Source organism: Lepisosteus oculatus, chromosome 11 (genome assembly GCF_040954835.1).
Source record: "Lepisosteus oculatus isolate fLepOcu1 chromosome 11, fLepOcu1.hap2, whole genome shotgun sequence".
In the NCBI taxonomy this organism is placed as follows: domain Eukaryota; kingdom Metazoa; phylum Chordata; class Actinopteri; order Semionotiformes; family Lepisosteidae; genus Lepisosteus; species Lepisosteus oculatus.
The window spans coordinates 29,369,742-29,393,036 of NC_090706.1; the positions used below are offsets into that span (position 1 = coordinate 29,369,742).

Genomic DNA, 23,295 nt, shown 5'->3' on the forward strand with positions numbered 1-23,295 from the left:
GCCCTGTTGCAGCTCCACACTCACCAGTAATGTAGCTCATCAGTTTCATTTTGGTAGAGATGTGGCGAAGATAGGTTTCTGACAAATGGGTGAACAGTTGTTGCTTCTTCAGAAGACTTACACTAATCCTAAAACATAAAAAAAACATGGCTTCTTCAGGTAAAGTACTTGCACACAGGAAGAAAACTCATCCCAGATCTGGGATATTAAAAGATCAGAAAAAAAGAATATTAAGTATGTATTCTCAGATACCTGGCAAAAACCTCCGTTTTCATACAGCTAGGTGTGTCTCTGAACAGAGTTTCAGAATCTATCCCCTTATTACACGTCCATCTATTGTTATAGAACTGAATCACACGCTCTTGTAAAGATGGGGGGATATTTTCATCATTCATATAGTCTTTGACAGTCTGAAAGAAAAAAAACAATGGATTACATTGCCTCCTACCTCAAGTGAGAATGTTAGTAATTACTGAGCTCTTCCATGTTTTGTATTTATCTTTTTTTTTCTCCAGGCATGTTTCCTGCCTAAGTGATTTTAAAGCCAGTGGGTCCTTGGTTCATAAACCCTCAAATGCTAGCAGCACCTGAACTTTTCAGCCCCTCTAAATACCCAGTCAGCAACAGGAATAGCCGGATTATTTTCCAGCTTTTGAAAATAAATAACCCAATGGCATGGTTTCGATCTGGGTTACTGTGGCTCCTCCATTCTGTTCTACTGCAGCACCTGAACACACCAAGCAGCCCTGTCCCTGATTACCACTAGTCAGATAACGAGCTACTGTAGGTGCTGGCACTGAAACAGAGTGCACTGGAAGGGGCATATGGCATTTGCCCGTGCTTTCAGTTCTTTAAGAGGTAAGGAGTCAGATTTAACAAATTAAATAACAGGGCCACCATCCAGGGCACTATGGGTTCTGTATATTCCCTTCTTTTACCAATGTAATAATAATGCACACATAAGCAGAAAACATAACATATAAATAACATTACCAATTATTACTTTTACTAAATTACATTACAGCCGTGTTTTAAATGAAAGAGAAAGAGCTGTAAAATTTTGCAATAAGTCAGTATAATTAAATACTAATATGTCTTAAAACATTTAAGACCTACATACCTGCAGTTTCTCTTCATATGCAACCTGAAGAGCATGTTTGTTTGTCTGTGTGGAAGATATTGTTCCCATATGATAGGCAATCAATATTTTGGAAGCAATCATGACAAAAATGGAAAAACACATTTCTGCATATGTGCAAGCCCGGATATCGCCATAGCCAGTGGTTGTGAAAGTTGCCAGCGTCCAGTAAAAAGCATAGGCGTAGAGTTCCGAAAAATAGGAAACATCTACAAAACAAGCATGTGTATGTGTTACTTTTAAAATTACTATTAATTGACATTCCAAATGTTATTAAAAGAAAATTCAATGTCAATGTTTTTCTAAATATACTCAAATATACATTCTATACATAAGTACATTTAATGTAGATTATATTAATTTATTTACATGTCTGGTTAAGAAGGAAACTTACCTATAACTGAATACCATGCATCGGGATTGCATTTCAATGGGCAAGCCAGCATCACAAATACAATAGCACAGCTGTGTACAAACAGAATTGCATGTACTACATATTTGATCACTCGAATTCCCATAACACTGTGAAAGAGAAACAGAAAATCTAGACAATGTTCACAAAATAACAAATTTGAATAAATTCATTATATGTATGCATATGCATTTTATTTATTTTATTTTATATAGATGTCATGTACTTTTCAAAGTTTATTATATAGTATTAAAATGTAGAACAAATGACATCCTCCTCTTAACTGTTAAAATAAACAGGAGAAGCAGTAAACTTCACAGAATACTGTTTCAAAATGTATCATGCATGAACAAGATTATTCCTCCAAACAAACCCTAATTCTTCTGAGGACTGACACCTATCTTTCATACTAAATATTCCTGTCCTTAATTGCCATATGAGTTATATAGGAACAGGTAAAGGTTTATTCCATGCTGAAAGGAAAGGAAAAGAGACGCATCAGTTTGACTGTGAAGCCTTCACATCCGAAGAAGGCTCCACAGCTGAAACACAGTCACTCTTTTCTTTGCCTTTCAGCATGGAATACACCTTTATCTGGTCCTTTGCAGCCTTTGCATGCTAATGCAGCTACCTTCTCAAACTTCATGTAAACTGTAAGCTACATACATATTTTGGAGGTTTTTAAAGTTTTAGTCAACTTTCAGACCCACTGTAGCTGAGTGAGCAGTACTGGAACTGAGTTTCAGAGTGCTCAATAGCTCTCAGCTTTCAGCATGACTCCTGGGACTAACCCATCTGTGAGCTTCCAATGACATCAGTGAGAAACATGCTTTTCATTCTTCCGTCTGAAACTAATGTGTTCATTCTGACATTCATATTTTCCTCTATACAATATTGAAAAATGCAGTCATACAATAAATTAATTGGAGCTGTACTTACGTGGTACTGATAGAATTGTCTTCACTTTGCATAAATACTAAAACAGAGAAAATCCTGAACAAATGACCTGTCCGGACCCACACTAACACAGCCAAAAACGTAGATTTATCTGTTTCTCTGGCTAAGTGCATGACTGTAAGACCATAGGGGAAAGAGGATAAAATGTCGTAAAAAAACCCAACTTTGTTCTTCAAGTAGTTTTTTGACACAGATTCATAATCGGAGATGTAGGTTCTTTTTTCATCATAATAGCAAATGCGAAACTTAACTATAATCTGTAACGAAAGCAAAGAAAACAGACAAATCAGAGGAATTCTCTCCTATTCCAAAGACAAATCAAGGACCTGGGTTCAGGAATTGGTTGGGTGGGATCACAATAGGGAGCCTCTACATTACACAGTAACATTATTGCTTTCCCCATTGCCCTGTACCATCCAATACAGTGCTTTCAACAATGTCTAAAAGGGTGAAAATGAATGGGGCTCCTTCATAATGAATGCTATGTTCTCATTTGACATTTGAGAATCTCCCGTTACACCTTATTGTCCTCTCAAAATCATACCCCTATCGGGCCTTAAATCTCCCTTAGTCAACAGCCCGACTCCCATAACAAAAACAACTAGGGAAAGAAACATTTAAAGCCCTGTTAAACCATTAGCATACAAGGAAAATTTAAAAGTCCCTAAAAACACACAGATCTGCCAATATTGAAATGCTTACCTCAAGCATTTGGATGTATTCTATAATCATCGTTAACAAAAAAATGCTTTTATCAACTTCAAAAACAGTAGGCTAGAAAAAAAGAATTTCTCATTAGTATTTAGTACTCTACTTTTCTTTCAGTCAGCTGCTGAGGTAAAAGAATCAGAAGCTGTCAGATACAGACAGATTGTCAGATCTTAGATGAACATGTCTCAGACGGGACCAGCAGCAGATTTTTTCTTAAATTTGGCTACTGACCACAGTATCTTCCAACCACAGCAGACCAGAAAGCCCCTCATACACTAATTTGTGTTAAGTCTGTAAGTATTTTTATTTACAGGTTTTTATTTACAGGTCTTCCCTTCCCCATTTAATCATATAACACACTGCAGATTTTATTAGTATAGTAGGCATTTCTGATCTACACAGACATGGTGGTGGTGGGGACCCCATTACCTATAAAGTGCTTTGAGTGGAGTGTTCAGAAAAGCGTTATTATTATTATTATTATTATTATTATTATTATTATTATTATTATTATTAATCCTGCACATGGACTATTCTGTTTCTCAATGTATGCATTTTGTTAGCTACCATTAGTTGGCATTAACGTCACTTTTAAATAGTATAAGCCAATGTATTTGAGTGACACAGTACACTTACAAGGTGATACTGTATCTTCAAAGATATCTTACAAGTGAGTGACTTATAGAGGTGAAAAAACAGACTGTTAACATGAGTCAATAAAATGGGGTTGTCAGACATTCTGGAATATGTGATGCTGATAGTGGTACTGAAGAATACTGAATAAAACCAAACAAAATCATTCATCCAAAAAACCTCTATTTTCTAAGTCATGAAATATCCAATGTATTATCCAGTACATGGCTGCGGGTTAGCCTGAGCTTTCCCGGCAAGCAATGGGAGCAAGGCACAATATACAGTATATCCTGGATGGGATGCCAGTTCCTCACAGGGCACATGCACATGCAGACACAGACACACACAGAACAGGGCCAGTAGCCAACAAACCCACGTGTTAATTCTGTTTGGACTGTGAGAGGAAATCGGTGCACCTGGAGGAAACTCAAGCCATCATGGGGGCAACATGCAAACTCCCCACAGATAGCAGCCCAGGAATTGAACCTAGGGCCCTAGCAATGTTAACCACTGTACCACCCAAAACAAAAAATATTTTTCAAAAAGAATAAGAAGATAGTCAGGGGACAAAAGTGCAGTTTTTAATAACTTAAATTTAACTGAAATGTACATAATGCAGTGTTACTGTTGTTATTATTATTTGTAAAAAGCAGAACCTGTCCCAGAGGTCCAGGGTGCAAAGCGAGTCTACACCCTGATCAGAATGACATTCCAATTAAGGACACAAAAATACACAATCTAAGCACACTGCTGCCCTCAATTGTGCTCTGAACATTCACAGAATCTAACATATTTTCCATAAAAAAATTGCATTGTGTCAATAATCCGAAGTCTTAATTTGACTGAATACCAAGGAACATTGTGATTCTTGGGTGGCATGGTGTCATGACAGCGCTGCGAGACAGCAGTGAAGCACTGTCACAACAGTTTCCCATGTTCGATTCTGGACTGAAGAGATTTAGGTGAAGAGTTTGCAGTTATTTCCCTTGGGTACATGAGTTTTCACTTGCTGCTTCTTCTGTTAATTTAAAGACACGCTGGCTAATTTAAATTGTTCCCGCATATGTATGTGTGCGCCCTGCAATGGACTGAGATACCTCCTGTGCCCATCATCTGCTGGGTTAGGCCCAAGCTCACCATGTTTCCACACTATCCTAAGTGGATACGGAAAATGAATAGGGTTATATACAGTAGTCTTTCTTTGGACTGTTCAGAGGCAATCTTGGCCATACCACATAAAATCAAGTTTTTAAACATTTACAAGCATAATTCTTCATTTCATGTTTCTGTTAGCACTTCTTGCATTTACACCACTGAAATCCACTATGAAGTGTTTCATCTGGATTGTGATTACTGGGTAGGAAGATATTTTAATCCTTTGTCTTCTACTGTATGTGTAATACACACATAGAATTTATTCCCAAATCCTTAGGTACATTATGTAACCATACAATCCTACACTACATATTTTCAAATTTTCTGATAATAAATAAAAGTACTCATTGTATTATTAAGGTAACATTACAATTCATAGTTCAAACTATACAAAATAAATCCTAAAGAATTCGTGCAATTAAATCTTACTCTGATGTTTTTAGCAAGTAATTTTTATTGATGTCAGATTTTAATGGTTAGAGGATAAATAGTGTAACAGAATATTATTCCAGATAGCTGAAATGTACGTTTTCCCTTATATTTTAAAAGAACTGGTCTACCTTGAAGTTATCAGACTAAATTATTATCCATTAAATCTTACTTGATACAAAACCAAATTACTATGAAACAATTCCTTCTAGTGCCTATTTAAAAAAAAATCTATAAAAAATGTGTACCTACCATGAATGAGATAGCCCAAAAGCTGAAAACGATCAAGACACAGGAGGAATACTGATAAATGACTCTGATTTTATTCTCAGGATCAATGGTTGTATTGTGGATTTTGACAATCCCATTCAGAAAACTTCTGTAGAAGTTTATGATATTATTCCTCATCCGAATATTCAGAGGCAAAGCAACATTGGACTTGTGTGCTTGATCTTTCATATAGTCTTTGTAAAACTTAATAACTAAAAACAACAGACAAAACATCAAGTATAAGAACAATACAGTTAATCAATTTTTTGCCCAGCATAAGGCTTAATGTAACACTGACAGGGAAACAAGCAGAAGTAAATTCCCTACAGGAAAGTGGAAAAAAGAGGAAGAAACAATGTGGCTCAGGTGTCTTCTTCAGGTATGGGGGAGAAATAGGGAGAAACAATACTGGTCCCCTTCTGTGTGCATATACAAAGCAATATGTTTAGTGTTAATCACTGGGCAGCTTGGGCTGAGCTGGTTACTTATGTTTTTGCCGGCTGCAGACTTTATCAGGCCTGCAATCACACTGGTGTGAAAGAAATGCAGATGTGTATGGCAAATCTGCATCCACCAAAGTAGCTCCCTTGTGGCTGAGAGTATCCTGTATCTTGTATCAGCTGTTCCTGGAACATGTCTTTCTGGGGTTAATTGCACTCCACCCACCCACCCCCCCCCAGCATGTGTGTGTGACCAGGGCTTTACAGAATAATCAATGACAGAAATGTTCATCAGTAAGAAAGCCATTAAAATGAATTATTTAAACGGGTCAAGACAATATACTTACGTCCAGTTCCATTCTGAAATGAAGCTCTTCCCTTGTCTCCAGGTGTCTTTGTGAGCAATTGTTGAGCTTTAAGCTTTATCAGGAGGTCTCGTTTAGCTGCTGCAGCCTCCTTGATTTCCTTGCAGATATCGGGGTAATATTTCACCGTTTCATCCAAACTCTTCTTTGACAACACATACATATCACAATTTGTAGCAGCCCTGTGATATATACAGTAGTAGCACACAGTATTAATGTAATTTCCTTATTAAAATTATAACTAACTGTAAACACATACATCTTTAGTAAGGACATGGTGGATTAGACCCCATACTTGAGTTCACTTCAAATTTCTGTTATTAGAAAAATAGGAGGTATATCTCAAAGTACAAGGGCTGTCTTGTCATTTTCCACAGGAACATCATTAATTTAAGGACTGAAGCAGTCCTTTTGACTATTTGATTGTTTTTTCTGTCAGTTCTACTCTTTAAGAATAAAATAATCACTATGTGCATCAATTTAGAAAAATCCCACTGTCTTGTCATGCCTGATTGTTGTTGACCGAGGTTCTGAGAAAAGGAGGCTTCCTTCTCCAAAGTACTGTCCAGCTTTAAGTTTGACTATCACGTTTCGCTCATCCTGGGACAGAACATCAACCTCTCCTTTCTCGATGAAGAACATCTGGGAAAAAAAAATACTATAGCAGCTGATTATGCATTATGCATTATGCCAGCAGCCATATCACCCTGCAGCTCTCAACTGGCTACCCACTGAAGCTCAGCAGGGTTGAGCTTGGTCAGTACCTGGATGGGAAAACTCCTGGGAAGCTAAGGTTGCTGCTGGAAGTGGTTTTAGTGGGACCAGTGGGGGGTGCCCACCCTGCGGTCTGTGTGGGTCCTAATGCCCCGGATAGTGGCAGGGACGCAATACTGTAGCGGGCGCTGTTTTTCGGGTGACACGTTAAACCAAGGTCCTGACTCTCAGTGGTCATTAAAGATCCCCGAGCATTTCTCCATAAGAGCAGGGAGTTATCCCGGTGTCTGGGCCCAATTTCCCCTCTTGGCCTTTACCGTGGCCTCCAAATTGTCCCCATGTATGATTGCACTTGCCCTGCGATGGACTGGCGCCCCCTCCAGGGTGTACCCTGCCTTGCGCTTGTTGCTTGCTGGGTAGGCACCGGCTTCCAGCGACACCATATGGTATAAAGCAGTTTGGCAAATGACATGACAGTCTGCATTCAAATACTAAACTTTAAAATAAAAAACAATTGATATTTTTTAACACTACAGTAAATATACTGTTTCTCTGTTTGTCACCCATTTACTTTTTCTTGACTTGAATAAACTGATCTGGCATAAATCCACTCCAGCCCTTGACTGAGCAAACCATCCTGGGTAGAGGTACTGCTCACACACCATACCTCTGATCCAAAGTCATTCCTCCTGCAGATAACATCATTGGCTCTGAAAAGGCAAGGCCGAATCTGCCTAGCCAACATCCGAATAAACCCTCCATCTGTCTCCAGCTTCTCCATACTTTCCTTCTGGAGGATTTTATGAAAAATTGGACTCTGTGTGATTCACAATAAAACACAAAAACAAATAAGAATATGACAGATGGCACTTTGTTGCAGAACTAAGGCAGCAGACCACAGTGTTTTGTAAGAAAACATTTAAAGCCAAAGTAAAAAAATCTAACTCAGTTCAAAAGTTTAACTGAAGACCAGTATCATTTGTCATGCTAAATATATTATTTGCACTTCAGGCAATTTCACTTACTGAAGTGATTTTGACCATTTTCTGCTCTTTTCTGCCAACCAAATGTAGGATAAAATTGTTTTTTTTATTTTTTGGTTGAAATGCAAGGCCATTTGTTAGAGAATGCTTTAGTCCTTATCTGACCTGGACATACAATACCTACTTGCCATTTGGTCACTGACAAGAAATAAAGTTTTTTTAAAATAAAAATTACATCTAGTTTTCCTGATAACTTCCGCTCCAATGGAGACAGCTGCTGGACACTTAATTCTGTTCTCTTCCTTGTCTTCATTTTTAGTCCGAAAGCCTGAAACAAAGAATCGTATAAATGTTATTAAAAATATTTACAATCCCAAGAACTGTAGTTGCTCTGCAATAAAAAATCCACAAACTGTAAAGAAACAGGCAGAGATTAATTTTGACATGAAATCTAAAATGAAAATGTTTATTTTTTTACAAATTCCAAGGTAAAAGTGGAAGGCAACAATTTGCCTATTTTGAAGACAGCAGCCAAGTCTTTGAATCCATTTGAATGTGAAAGGCCACAGACAGGACAGAAATGTCAGTGTAATCTGAGTGAAGAGTGGTGAGAGGTGAAAGGCAGGACTATCGGCCTGGAGAGTACTCTGATGCCCACTGCTCTGACGGGGTTGTCTGAAACAGCTGGCCAGTCTTCTTCCTGTTCTGCTGACGTAAATGGGGGGAACTTACTGCAAGACATGCACTAGATGAGATTGCTTTGGGTGTGAGAAAGAACTGTATGCTCACACCTGAAGAAGGCTCCACAGCCGAAACATTGTGTTTTCTTTCTTCTCTTTTCATCATGGAATAAACCTACTACTGGTTCCTATATCTTATACTGTAAATACTAAAGCATGTCAGTGAGGCTGTTGGTGGATCGATTGGTTACCTTGGCAATCAGGTCTGAGTAGATAATGGTGGAAATATCCCCAAGCAGCGACGATGGTAGAAACTCAAAAAGCGTGTCCTGTTCTACACCTTTTGTTCTGATCCATTTGAATGCATAAAACTTTACTATATTGCTGTAGGCAGGTCCTGTAATGTTGTTCCTCTAGAAAAAAAAAGTGATATAGTTTTCAGATCACATGTTGGATTTACTGTAACTTGTTGCTCACTATTTATTTTTCCTATTACAGTCAAATTTAACATACGGTACTCTCTCGTCTGTTTGCATTTGTCCTGTTAGCATTCATACACAAAAATGTTTATCATCACCACTTAGAACAGAACTAATGGGTACCAACTGGGAAAAAAAACAGCTAATACTGTATACCTGAATGATATTTAAAACAAATAGTATGGTAAGTTAATAGAATTCAAAATATGCCAAAGAGAGAGATGTATTACTGGAAGTGGCAATATGAAAGAATGAAAGTATTAAATATTAATGCATAATTCTCAGCTAGTTCAGTTACAAGTTCTTGAAGATATTTTGAAACTAAATGGTTATGGTGAAAATACATATTTTTGCTAGTTTCCCCTCAAATACTAGCCATATATTTTTCTTAAACATTTTGTCAAACAATCTCAAACAATGTGGAGATTAACGATTATGGTATGATAATCTAAAAATCCATTGAGAGTAAATTACATAGTTGATGAAGTTCTAAAAATATTTGAATGTACATATCAAATGATATTACTGTATAACAGCGTGTCTGATACGGTCACTGTACCTTCAGAAAATGCTTTATGCAGTCTATTTTCTCTGTAAAGGCTGCTCGTGCAGCATCTGCATTGGCAAGCATAGAAGTAATTGTCCCAACCACCCAGCCACAGTAAAGAGCTCCAGCCATCATTAAAAAGGTCATAATTATTTGCTGCGTGAAGAGAAATAAAACGTTTTACCTTCTGCATTTTTTCTGACTAAAACTAGTACATAAAAATGTGCAGATATCCTGTAATAATAATCATAATCATTTTTAAGACATTAATTTGAGCTTTTATAAATACTTAAGGGATATATCTATTGATGAGGTATTAATAATGCATTTATCTGGAGAACACAGTTAATATTAACCTACATTTAAAACATAATGACATACTAGTGAAAAAATATACTGAGCATCAAAAAGGCAACAAATTCACAAAATCGGGGAAAAACTTATTCTGTAGCAGTTGTTCATGTCAGCATGCTGGTTAACATGTCACAGCAGTGATGATCACCTGGGGCTCAATGGTAGTGCGTGGCCCCTGCTGGAGTCAGCTCAAACTGAGGTCTATGTCTCATGCTTTGGAGGGGGCAGCAGAGGAGTCCAGACCTCTGTGAAGATGACTGTGACTCATGCTTTGTGTCAGGTTAAAGATGTTGTGTTGTTGGAATCTCTCCTACCCTGGGCCATTGTATAAGTCCCAGGACTTGATCAATATAGCGCCCTGCCATCAGGCTGCCCTTGATCACTACAGGTAGGGTTCGGTGGGGACCAGACACATAAACAGTTAGCATAATCGGTCCTCTGTGAAAATGAGTCAGGCTTGTGTGTTGACCACCCTGATGGACATCAGTAAGTGTGGCACAGATCTGCTAACTGTAGAGTACAGCTGCCCACTGACAGGGAGGTTCTAGTGTGAACATTTGGGCAGAAGTGTCTGTTCCCCACCGAAACCCCACCTGTAGTGAGCAAAGGCAGCCTGATGGCAGGGTGCTATATTGATCAAGTCCTGGGGTTCACACAAAGGCCCAGGGTAGGAGAGATTCCCACAGCACAACATCTCTAACCAGACACAAAGCGCGAGTCACAGTCATTTTCACAGAGGACCAGGCTCCTCTGCTGCCCTGTCCACCAGCCTCCAACTATAAAATGGGATGAAGGTGCTGTTCTCTTAAAAAGCATAACATATTTATTCATTCAGGTGTGACATTTGACATTCGACAGGGCTCAATATTAAATCTTCAACTACACCTAATCCACTCTTCCATTAGTGAGGTCCCTCAGTGCTTATGTCAAGCAACAGTTAAAGTTGCTTAAGTGTATCAGTCACAAATGTTCAATTAACCAAAATGACACTATAATAATTTAACATTTACATAATACATATCTAAAATCCATCAGCTTCATTTTTTAAAAGCATGTACTATATGTGCATAAACAGAGTGATACGTTTCTTTTGTTGCTCATTATACACGACATGTGTACTTCAAACAAATTAGTCTTCTTAATTTAGCTAGTATTGCCAGTAGGACCCCCCAAGGCCAGGATATTCTATGCCATTCAAGTGTCAGGTAGGCACTAAAACACACCTGTTTAACTCACACTGTACATGTTTCAATTTAATCCTCAGACTCATGATATTTCTCTCTTTGTAGGTGAAACCCGGGAATCATTTTAACAAACACATTTGATAATGCAGATACCCAGCCACATAATGATAAAAGTGCTTTACAATAAATCAATACGTATTTTTTCATGAGACACCTTTAATTTAGGCACAATTTCTCTGCAATCTCCACAAGAATCTGCTTTATCTGATTAAATCTACTAAAGTTTCCCTATGACTGTCTTACTGTAGAAAGGAGGTAGGGATGAACATCACCATATCCAACTCCACAAAGAGTTGCTGTCGCAAAGTAAAAACTTGTTACGTAGAGTTTACTAAAGCCGACTGTGCCTGGGGAGGAAAAAAAGAAACATGTAAAGCATTCTACAGTACTGGGATACTTTTAATATGTATGTTACTTAACAAGTGTAAACCTGTGATACGTAATTATTTTATTTTTTTCTTTTTAATTCCTTATCACAAGTTAACATTAGCTCAAACTTTGTAATGTGTCCAAAGTAACTAGGATGTTATTCATAATATAGCTTAAAATGAAAATTGCTGTTCTATGAGCACATTTAACTACTAATTTCAAAAGGTTTAAACCAGTTGTTTTATGGCATAGAAACTGTAAAAACTGGTTCACTTACCATAATCGATGGCGTACAATGTGTCCAAATGTGTCACCCAAGAATTTTTAGTGCAATTATGCTTCAGCACTGGCAAAATGTATGTTGTGCTTTTACTGGTGATGTCTGTAATGGGAGGGCATACAATTGCAAACCCAATGCAAGTGGAGAAATGAAGAAAAAGCACGGAATACATAATGAACTGAAGCATAGTAACTGCCGTCTTTTCGGTAGCAATTCCAGACTGCCAGAACTTAAAGGCAAGTGGGACACGATACAGCTGCAGGATATGAGGGGCTCTGAAGTATGCATACATGTGCATTGCCTTGTCGTTGGTATAAAATTTGTGCTTTTCATCAAATGGAGAAACCATCATCCAGCCAAACACTTCCCAGGGGAAGCAGCTGATGAAGTCGATTAGAAAGCTGGTTTTCATATAGTGCTTGGCTGTGTTCAGTGTGTCCACTTTCAGCTTGCTGTCTTTGTAGAAGCCCACGTGTAAACGTATATACATGTCAATCCAGCAGAAAGCCCCGAGAATGTAGCAAATAATCCACAGTGGCTTTTTAAAATGCAGGAATGAGATAAGGAGAGAGGTGAGAATGCTGACGGATATGGCTAAAATGATGCGGAAAAACTCCCATCTGATGTAACGTGAATCATTTGGCATGATGGCACTTCTGTAACAAAAACAAAAATTAAACAAAATTAATTTTAAAAAATGAATGTAAACAAACTGAATTTCTCTTTAGTGAAAGCAGGTTTACCTGAGTTTTGAATATCTGAAGTAATCAGTTCAATCCGTTGATATTCAATTCTTAGAGTGCCAATTCAATGCGAGTTCCACATCACTGCCCCATTATACATAAGGGTGAGCAATACATATGCATGCTGATACTGCAGTTTTTGTGAGCTCAGTGCATGTAACACACATACCATAAATGAAGACGTTCATGGCTGTAGTGCCCTAGGAAATGAGCCAGTGTGCACTTGTTTACAAACAACTGCCTGTGCCATATTAAAGAACAGTGAAAAAGAAAATACTTGCACAGAAAATGGATTTTATTTTTTTATACCCATGTCTGCTGCACACAGTGTTATGCAATTTGCTAAATATTCAATTTTAATAAACATTAAATATGACCTTCCCAGTCTATCAATATCACTGCCTTTTTGGATGTAATTTATTGAAAAGGGCAGACACACTATACAAGAAGATGGCTGAGTCTTTTACAACATGCACTTTAAAATTAAAAGTGGGAGAAACTCTACTTACCGCAATAAAAAGATCTGTGGAAGTGTTCTACAGAAGAGCATCTGAAGTCTCTCTCTCTGTGTTCTGAAAATAAAATGGAAATAAAATTAAATGCACATGAAACCCTTTTGGTTCCTATTTCACTACAGGAACTGCTTTGAGAGCTCTAGTTTAACTATATAGTTAACATACAGTATAATATTATCTATATCGCACCCTGATTTCAATGACATATGCAAAAAATTGTCAGATGGGAAAATACTGCAGTTCATGCATCAGTACATTACACGTTGTGAAACAGTCTTAGACATCTTAGACACCATCAGGAGCTACAATTTATGTATGTTATCGGCATCAACAATTTATTAATATCCACAACTAGTGTTATCCACTGTTACAAGAATTCTGGCTTATTACATCAAAACTGTTAAGTGTGGGTGAGAAGAGACCCATCCTGTCATCTAATCTACACTGATCAGAGTCTCTAAACACCCGATCACAACACCTGAAGGTAAACTGCAAATAAGATAGTATTGTTAATCTACAGTTGCTATTAATCTAATTTCCCAATCACATGTAATTGACTCATTGTAACTGCACGTGTGGGCTCACCACCCGCAAGGTGAAGGATGAGTGTCGAGTGATGGGCATGAGCAGGACATGCCGTATCTCGACTGACATGTACATAGAATGTACATACCAAAAAAGAAGAAACCTATTCTATGCTGTGGGTGGACTCGATTATTTGTTAGATGAGATCAGATTACTTTGAAAAGAAGAACTGAGCCGCAGTCTGGTGATCAAGATACCTGGAAGCCTTTTCCATTGGTATCCTGTTTTTAATGGTGATTTCCTTTTGTCTTATTTATTATAATTTGGACTTCAGAAATTGTGCGATGTATTCTCATCCTAGTGTTTGAAAAACCTATTCTGACACTATTGTAATAACAGTAGCTATTAAGGAAATAGTCTATATAAAAGCCTCTACAGTTTGAAATGCCTGGCAAAAATAGATGACAGAGTAAGTTTATTCTGCTCTTCAATGTATATAATTGTATAACTGGTACTGTAACATCATGTTCCATTAGATTAGATGGGTAATCAATCTTGGTACCCTTGACACCCTCCCGCTGCAAGTCTTTAATAGCATAAATGCAATATTTTGAATTTTATATTTTACTGTGTGAAGTTTGTATGTTCTCCCCATGCTTGCATAGGTATCCTCTGGGTGCTCTTAGACTCCAAAGTCGAAAGACCTACAGTACATGTAGGTTAACTGGCTCCTGGGAAAACTGGCCCTGGAGTGAGTGTGTGTGTATTTGTGTCTGTGTGCCTGAGAATGGACAGGCTGTATCCTGCCTTCACCCACTGCTTGCTGGGATAAGTTCTGGCTTCCCTCAACCCTGAAATGGATAAAGTGATTAGAAAATGTATACAATTTTTATCACTTATGTCTGAAATGTGTCAACTTACTTAGGTTTGCGTGGTATCAGTCTTGTCTTGCTGAGCTTCTCTAGTTTTTCTGTAATAGATTCTTCTTCAGATCCAGCATATATTGGGAAGTTACCAAAGTCCTCAACATCTGATAAAATAAAAGGTTACTCCTATTTATTTATGATCTCCAATAACATTTAATTTCAGTCAATTCTAAAGAATAGCACTTTGTAGAATTATCAACAAAACACAAATCTTTCCATGAGATCATCTGTATTATTTTTGCTTGTATGGATTTATGGTTTTCTACCACAGTAACCATAGTGAAAATATTTTAGTGACATAAGAAAGTGGTATTAAAACCCTGTATTTTATGAAAATGGCAATTCCTTGGAGAAATTTATTAGACATATTATATTACATATTAATTTAAAATGAAATAAATTACATATCCAAACTAATACACTCAGATTGTGATTAATGCTCAAGGCAGTGATTATAGGTGGAGTAGTGGTTAGGGTGTCAACTGTGTAACTGAATGTTTCTGGGTTCAAATCCCAGGAGAGGCACTGCAGTTATACTTCCAAGAAAAGTACCTCAACCTAGTCACTCCCCTAAAGTCATCATGTGTATAAATGGCTACAAATGTAAGTCTGAATAAGTCAGACAAATGGATTTGTAAAAATATGTTTTTATTCTATTTTTATTTATCTCATTTATTAAACACTGACAAATATTTTATTTTCATTCAGTTTCTAATTATTTTCTGGTCAGAATACTGTTTTGAAGACAATTATTTCAATATTTTAATACAACTAATACAGATTACAGAAATACCCATTTCTGAATTTTTCAGAAAACATGATTTCCTGAACAGGAAAAAATAATGGTGAACTGTATACATCTGATCTCTCATGTAAGTGAAAAATTAACTGATACATTTTTCAAAAGACAGAAACACAACTGCAAAGGACTTAAAGCACTCTAAGGTAACTCACAGCATTTGGACTTTTTAAAATATCGCCGGCCTTGATATTCCAGAGAAGCCTCCTTTTTTTTTACAGCCGTGGCTTCCTCACCAGTTTTTTTCTGTGTCTTTCTCATCATTAAATCCACTTGCTTCACCAAGCACTGGAAAAATGCTCTGTTATCTTGCAATCTTTCAATCTGACTGAAAGAGAACAAAAATCGAGAAAGGTCTAGTTGCCAATCTAAATATTACCAAAACACCCATATGAAATGGTATCAGAATAAGGTTTTTAGGCATTCAGTGACCACACAGGAGTCACGGTACAGTGATTATTATGGTTTTTGGGAGTGAGGAACGAGCTGCAAAGCCATGTTGTTGGAGCTGACACACTGGCGTCTTTCAGGAAACAGCTGGATAGGATCTGTGTGGTGTGCTGGCTCTGTGGCTAAGGATCTGTGCCTGTGGTTGGAAGGTTGCTGGGTCAAATCCTGTGGCTGGCAGAGCTGTTGGGCCCCTTAGCAAGGCCCTTAATCCAAACAATCTCTTAGCTACCAAGTACCAGATGGGCCAAATGGTCTCTTCTTCTTTGTAACTGTTCTTATGATCTTACTATACAAGAGTGACCTGCATCTAGATTTACTCTTAAAAAATTAATGCCATTACCTTTTGATAGGTGGATACTTGTCAAGAACTGGTTTAATTCTGTCAAAGTCAATAACCAAAACTTCACAGTATGTTTTCGCGCGGATTGTCATTGTGGCTGGTTTTCCAAATAAGAATCCTACCTGAACAGCAAAAAACACAAAAAATTTGAAAGAAAAGGTAATGACATCAGTAACATGAAGAAATTAATTAAGTTGTACTAAAAATTGCCTATGGTTAACTGTCAATGAAGTTTTTTGGGAAAAGCTTTAAATTTCTAAGCCCAATTTATATTCAGATCAACTAAAAATATTTAAACCTACAGTATAAGATTATGTAAGATCTGCCATTATTTTAGCGTGCATGTCTGACAATGTCTAGTACTGCAGGCAGGTGAAATCAGGAAAACTGTGGGAATCATGAGCCCCTCATGACTGTGGTGAATAGAAAATTCATTTGACACAAAGAGACACAAAGAGGAATCCTACTCTGTTGGGCCCCTGAGCAAGGCCCTTAACCCCAGCTGCTCCAGGGGTGCTGTATGAATGGCTGACCCTGCACTCTGACCCCCAGCTTCTCTCCCTGTCTGTGTGTCTCATGGAGAGCACATTGGGGTATGCGAAAGGACAAAAAGGTGCTATATAAAATAAAGTTTATTATTATTATATAAATAATAATACAAGAAATTTTATATGGCCAATAAAGCGATCTTATCTTAACAAAAAATTAAGAAGCATGAATGATACTGTACCTCTCCAAAATACATTCCTTCTGTGTAGAGACCCAGAATATCTGAGAGATCATCGTTTAAAATCTGCAGGAATAAAAACATCAAGACGTGAAGCTGATTGAGGACATGCAGACCATTGTTGTGATGCATAACATCTATTTTGTAACATGATTCGAATTATTCCAGCATTATGTCAGCTCCAGCTCTGGGGGAAAGTCAAAAGAAAGTGCACGTGTAGCACCTGGACTGCGGTATTTAAGTCAAGGCTTTCTGTCTGTTCTGGAGAGGTTTCCATCCAGTTTTCATCAAAACTGAATAAATTTGAGACAGTCAGGTATCAGTTAAAATAGTGCAGATTGTAAACTGATATAGATATATACTACAGTCTAATAAAAGCATCTTTTGACCATTAGAGCAACAGATGTTGCATTTTTACAAGCTACATTATTTGCTGTAATTTTACACTACAGCCAAAAAACATGAAAAAGGCAAAAAAAAGGGACTTCTAATAATGACAAAATAAAGTTAAATTCACATTGAATCAATCAAACTTGACAATCATTTAAGAAAAGTGAAATTCCACATCTTCTATGTCTGAATTCAGACATACATGTAGTATATCGCAGAACTTCGAACTGTCCTATTCAGATGCTGTTCATAACTGCATAGAATTGATTCACACCTGACACATCCCTCTTCGAATGCAGAACAGCTCACGGGTGATGGTTTCACTGTACTGGATAATCTCTCCTCGAGGATAAAAGTACATCATAGAGATTGCTGCAACATCTCGAAGGAATGCAGATCCAGCTTGTTCAAAATAAGGAATCTTTGAAAGACAATGAAAAAAACCTGCACATCAATTACAAACATGCAGATCATCTGTGTAATGTGAATTAATCTATAAAACTCCACCATACACTGTTCGTATATTGTGAAATGAATGTAGCATGCACAACAGTTACTAAATACAGTGCAATCACTTACAAATACATCAAAATAAACTTATTTGAAGAGGGAGGTATAACAAAATCTTATTATAGACAAAGCTATTTTAAAACTTCTGAGTCCAACCAAGAAATATTTGTTAAATGTGGCAACTATTGGTAAATATTGTCCCAGCTCTTTTGAATGTGGTTCAGATACATGGTGTACCTTGGACAAAAGCTTCCCTCTCTCCTTCATGAGTATAATATGCTTAAGTTCAGTGGGCAGGTCATGCATCAGAAAAGGCCCTCCTGGATATGCCTGTCCTCTGGAATAAAAATCCAAACTTTTTAACATTTCTCCCAAACTGCAATATATACAGTGTGGTGAAAAGGTAAGTACACATACTTAAAATTTTATGGTTTAACATTTTAAAACATATTTAAATTTCACCTAGTCCTCACCAAGTCCTAACGGTAGATTAAAGTAACCTTATTTGACAAATAACTCACAAAAATTCTGCTTTGTCATTTTTCTTTAAAAAAATCCTCCAGCACTCAAGATCGTTGTGTGAAAAAGTGCACCTTGCCTCAGTAATTTGTGGCACTTCATTTAGCAGCCATAACTTAAATTGCATGTTTCCAGTAAGAGTTCATCAGTCTCTCACATTCCCTGGAGGGAATACTGGCTCGCTCTTCCTTACAGAACTGTCTCAGCTCTGTGATGCTTGTGGCCTTTCTTGGATGCACAGTCTTCTTTAGGTCCCGCCTCAGCATCTCTGCGGGTTTTATAACTGAACATTGACTACTTGGAGAACAGTGGTTTCATGGAAGGATAGCCAGAGGTAACCTCTGTTCTCCAAGCAGAACATTGCTGCACAGTGTATGTTTGCAACACATCCCTTGAATGAAAAACAAGACTTCTGCAACAACTTGCTGCGGACAAATGAGTCAAAAGGGAGTTTGCAAAATATCATGTTAAAATAAACCTATTATGTGTCTCCAGCTCTGACTGAAAGAGCAGCACTACCACTGACCAGGTGAAGGTCAGATATGTCTAAATATGTTAAACTGTAAAATCTTAAGAAGGAGTACTTACTTTTTTACCTCACCGTATCTATCAATAAGATACTGGACAAACCTGTCACTTCTCTATATACACCTCAGGTCCATTTTCTCCCCAGGGGACAAAGATTTCAAAACAATTAACAATTATTTTACATTTTCATATTTCAAAACGCTTCAGTAAGGATAACTCCCAATTTAATCCTTAAAAAATCACATTAATTCCTGCAACACTACTCTGATTTTCTGATTGTAGGCATAATATGTAAAAAAGGAAATTCCTAAGCAAATTTTTTTCCATAACTTACTTATATTTCTTCCACAGCAGACTCATGTAGTCAATAACCCTTTGCTGCAGAGATTGACTGAGATCGTGTGCTTCCATGAATTGGGTCACTGCATTAAGGTGGTTCTGAAACGTCACTCTAGAAAATTTTTTAAACATTTGTTTAGTTGTATGTAGTAGATTCTCTTACTATGCTACATATTTCTGTGTGACATTCACTCTCTCCTGATCAAAGTGTCAATATTCCTCAATCATACAGAATATACAGTAGACTGACAGACTCAAATAATGGTGTATAGTTCTAACAATCTGGTGTCAGTCAATGTGGGGTCTGAGCTTCTTGAATTCTTAACTTGCATACTGATTACTTTCATCTTTCCATCTCTGCCTTTCAAGTATGCTTTTACGTTGCTTTCAATACTGTTCAATAAAATCTTAACACCTTTTTATTTCACTGATAATGTCCTCAGTTATCAAATTAGATAAGTAGATACGTTATAAAATGTAGATCAAACAATAAAGTTAAGAAGAGAAAAATAGTTTTTGAATATGATATATGCAGTATACTGAATATATTATGGACAGCTACAGTAATGCCAAGGCACTTGTATAAGGAGCAGTTTTTCTTTCAATAGAATCATCTACTAGAAGCATCAATATAGTCTTTAGCCTTTAGTAGAGGGATCATATATATAGAAACAAAAGTATTTGGGGGGTATACAGAAACTGAGCAGCAGTGATGTGCTGCATAACTGGAAGGTGTCAGCCATGATGTTTCATAAGGATTAATGGAACAAAAGTATAAAAGCATGATTGGCTGAGCATTCTTTAATTAAATTAGCTCCTGTCTATTACCGTATTCTCAAGATACAAAGCCCTTTTTCACTGTGCCTTAATTGGGCTCCTGTATTTCTACTTGCCCTATAATTGTCCTTCATTAAAAAGGCACTCTCCTGCAAGATTTGAATTGCAATATCTCACTAATAAATAAAACAAAACATTTGATTTTTATTCTGGACTTATCCTTTTTCTTTTTTAATAGTACTTTATATCTTCTGTGGCAGTGTTTAAAGTCTTTCTTCTTCTCCATCTGTCCAGAATGCTGAATATACGTAAACCATAAGTCAGCATTTGCATGGAGCAGCTAGGGGCTTCACCAAGTGCTGGGGATTAAGGCATTGGACCGACTTCAGCAACTGTCCACAACATATACTGTATACTGTATATACGGTATATTATATTAACTGAAAGGCACTAAACTGCAACAAATTCGTTTTGGAAGCAGGAACATTCGTTGTGTTTTGATGCGTTGTTTCTAACAGCTTATGTAGGAGGAGGAACTGCCCCAAAAGATAGTTTAGATAAACAGGGTAAGATCATAAAGAATAATTAGGCACAAACTTTACATAAAACGAAAACAGACTCTCACCTTGCGGCATTGGTACTTGCTAATGTGGCACAGATTTGGCTAATAATGTAGTTGAAAACAAATAAGCCAGTAACACACACAATGACACACACAAGTCTCTCGGAAACTGTGTAGGCTGTAATATCACCATATCCTGAAAAGAAAAAGCTGATTATAAAATAAATACAATTTAAAGGCAATCTGCAGTGTTTCACCTGTACCTTGTCCCTCAATCCCCACCTGTGTTTGTCATTGTAGTCACAGCCCAGTAGGCAGAAGTCATGTAATGGTAAAAGTTAGACTGGTATGCCTTCAAGCCATTATACCAAGCCCAGGATTGTGGGTCACACCTGAGGAGAAATCACAGCTAAGTGGCTACAAAACTGTGTCTTAGTCAAAGCTAAACATGGTGACAATCTCCTGCTTCTGTACCTCTCCTAATGAAACTCTGAAGCTGTAAACTTGTGTTCTGTCAATGTACATATTTACAAAAAAATATATTGATCGTTATAATGGCACCTTTAATATGTTATTGCCCATAATGTTATAAATGTCATTATACTTTGTTTTATAATGAGTATGAATCACAAAAGGGCAATATTGTATGCTGAATAGAAAAGATGCCACTTAATAATCTCATTTTAATATATGGAGGCACTCTGTAGTTTATTATTAGCACTAGATTAAAGTATTGTCATGCAAAGAGGAAACACAATAAAGGCATGGTGAATCACACAGAAGTACAGTAAAGCATGATATTAACTGCAGAAAACCAGGGAAAAAGAATAAAGGTTTCAGATGGGAAGAACAAAATATTCTAGAAAATAATGTGGAAAACTATACCATAACTTTATCTTTCAGTCTGAGCTGGAAAAAAAAAGAGAAAAAATTGCCTTCTAATATTTTAAAGGTACTTCAAGCAATACTTGCATTTATTACCTGTTATAATAACAGCCTTGCAGATAATAGATACCTGCACAAAAGTGAATGGAAAATACCAAGAGAAAGACACATTTTGCTGTCCTGTATTCGATCAAATTCTTGTCCAGGTCATTTTCATTTTTGGAGAAAAATAAGAATACCTAAAGTGCACAAGTCAAAACATTTTGCTCAGATCATCTTATTTGAACACAGTAGTTATAACATAATTAATATATACTTTAAATTCTGTGAACTATGTTGCCCAGCACAGCCCAAAGAGAGAAAGGAGCTGGTGAAGAGATGGTTGGGTGACCAACTAATTTCTAAGATCTAGATGGGACTAATTGACTCATCCCTCTTGTGACCTTACGTATCTTATTAAATATTATGTAAACCTACATATATTTAGAATATTTCTGGAGGTCAAAGGAGATCCAATCTCACAGGAAGGCAGAGCAAAATGTAAGCTGCAAGGCATCTATGTCACAGTTTTAAAACCGATCGTGCCAAGGGATGCAAAACATTATTTCAATCAATTTTCCTTCAGAAGGATTTTTCATGAAGAGGTTTCAAGTATTCCCTTGTCCTGGGATGGGTGAACTTCCCATTAATTTTCTACTGAATGGAAACACTTGACATTAACTGTACTCTATAGGGTATATTAATTATATGAATATATTAATTTCAAAACTAAGGTGAAATCATCCAGTAACAAGCATTACAGGAGTATCATTTCCTCTGTTCAAGCACTTAGGGTTTCTGTACTTGTCATGTATGAAAAATATAGACATAACCTTTCGGATCCAGATTAGTCGGTTCAGTCGAAACAGTCCCAAAACATTCCAGTGGGGGTTGCCACTGCTTATAAAGGAGAACACATCCATGGGGAAAACAGCAAACATGTCATAGTAGAGGCTCCCAGACTTACGGTAGTGACTGAAAATGCTTTTAAAGTCTGATAAGTAGCCTATATGAAAAATAAAAAAAAGAATTAGTTAAAATGTTTTATTTTACAATTTCCTCAACATCAATGAAAAAGTGATCTTCCCCACTATCATGGTATTTCCTCTGGACTGATATTCCTACTGTAAATGTATGCAGTTCCAAATGAAATTAATGTCATGTGACAAGTTCGTATGTGTATCTTTCTGAAGCTGATATACTGTATTTATGTGAAGGAACAAGCAATAGGTTTATTCAATGCTGAAAAAAAGAAGAAAGAAAACACAATGTTTTGGCCGTTGAGCCTGTGTTCTCAAAGACGTTTTCCATGTGATTGCCATGACCACTCTAATCTTTCCGTCTGTGTTCTCAAAGACGGTTTTCCGAACATCAGAAAGACTACAGAAACCAAACACCCCCCTGTTCGTCTACCAGCCCAGTTCCCAGTCTTCTCTCCCCTGTCTCTGTTTCACTCCCTTCCGGATTCTATCATCTGCCTGGAGTCCTGATTAACGCTTCTTGACACACCTTTCGTATGTTCCTATGTGATGTGCATGCCTAGTTAAATATCCGTGTGTGA

General features: G+C 37.1%; 1 protein-coding gene across 3 annotated transcripts in view; it reads right to left on the reverse strand.

Annotated features, from left to right (window-relative positions):
- cngk (cyclic nucleotide-gated potassium channel) overlaps nt 1-23,295 on the reverse strand; it is a 34,729-nt gene that overhangs the window by 912 nt on the left and 10,522 nt on the right. For all 3 annotated transcript variants that reach the window (XM_015349347.2, XM_015349346.2, XM_015349348.2), the window contains exons 16-42: nt 22,568-22,740; nt 21,792-21,934; nt 21,093-21,202; nt 20,874-21,006; nt 19,467-19,583; nt 18,323-18,422; nt 17,850-17,996; nt 17,189-17,251; nt 16,459-16,580; nt 15,824-15,996; nt 14,865-14,973; nt 13,413-13,475; nt 12,158-12,816; nt 11,755-11,858; nt 9,926-10,069; nt 9,139-9,300; nt 8,443-8,535; nt 7,892-8,041; nt 7,019-7,152; nt 6,493-6,692; nt 5,688-5,917; nt 3,210-3,281; nt 2,490-2,764; nt 1,533-1,660; nt 1,121-1,347; nt 253-410; nt 25-128 (exon numbers count right to left, since the gene is read on the reverse strand). In XM_015349347.2, the coding sequence (XP_015204833.2) occupies nt 25-128; nt 253-410; nt 1,121-1,347; nt 1,533-1,660; nt 2,490-2,764; nt 3,210-3,281; nt 5,688-5,917; nt 6,493-6,692; nt 7,019-7,152; nt 7,892-8,041; nt 8,443-8,535; nt 9,139-9,300; nt 9,926-10,069; nt 11,755-11,858; nt 12,158-12,816; nt 13,413-13,475; nt 14,865-14,973; nt 15,824-15,996; nt 16,459-16,580; nt 17,189-17,251; nt 17,850-17,996; nt 18,323-18,422; nt 19,467-19,583; nt 20,874-21,006; nt 21,093-21,202; nt 21,792-21,934; nt 22,568-22,740 (4,293 nt within the window). The remainder of the gene's footprint in view (nt 1-24; nt 129-252; nt 411-1,120; nt 1,348-1,532; nt 1,661-2,489; nt 2,765-3,209; nt 3,282-5,687; nt 5,918-6,492; nt 6,693-7,018; nt 7,153-7,891; nt 8,042-8,442; nt 8,536-9,138; nt 9,301-9,925; nt 10,070-11,754; nt 11,859-12,157; nt 12,817-13,412; nt 13,476-14,864; nt 14,974-15,823; nt 15,997-16,458; nt 16,581-17,188; nt 17,252-17,849; nt 17,997-18,322; nt 18,423-19,466; nt 19,584-20,873; nt 21,007-21,092; nt 21,203-21,791; nt 21,935-22,567; nt 22,741-23,295) is intronic.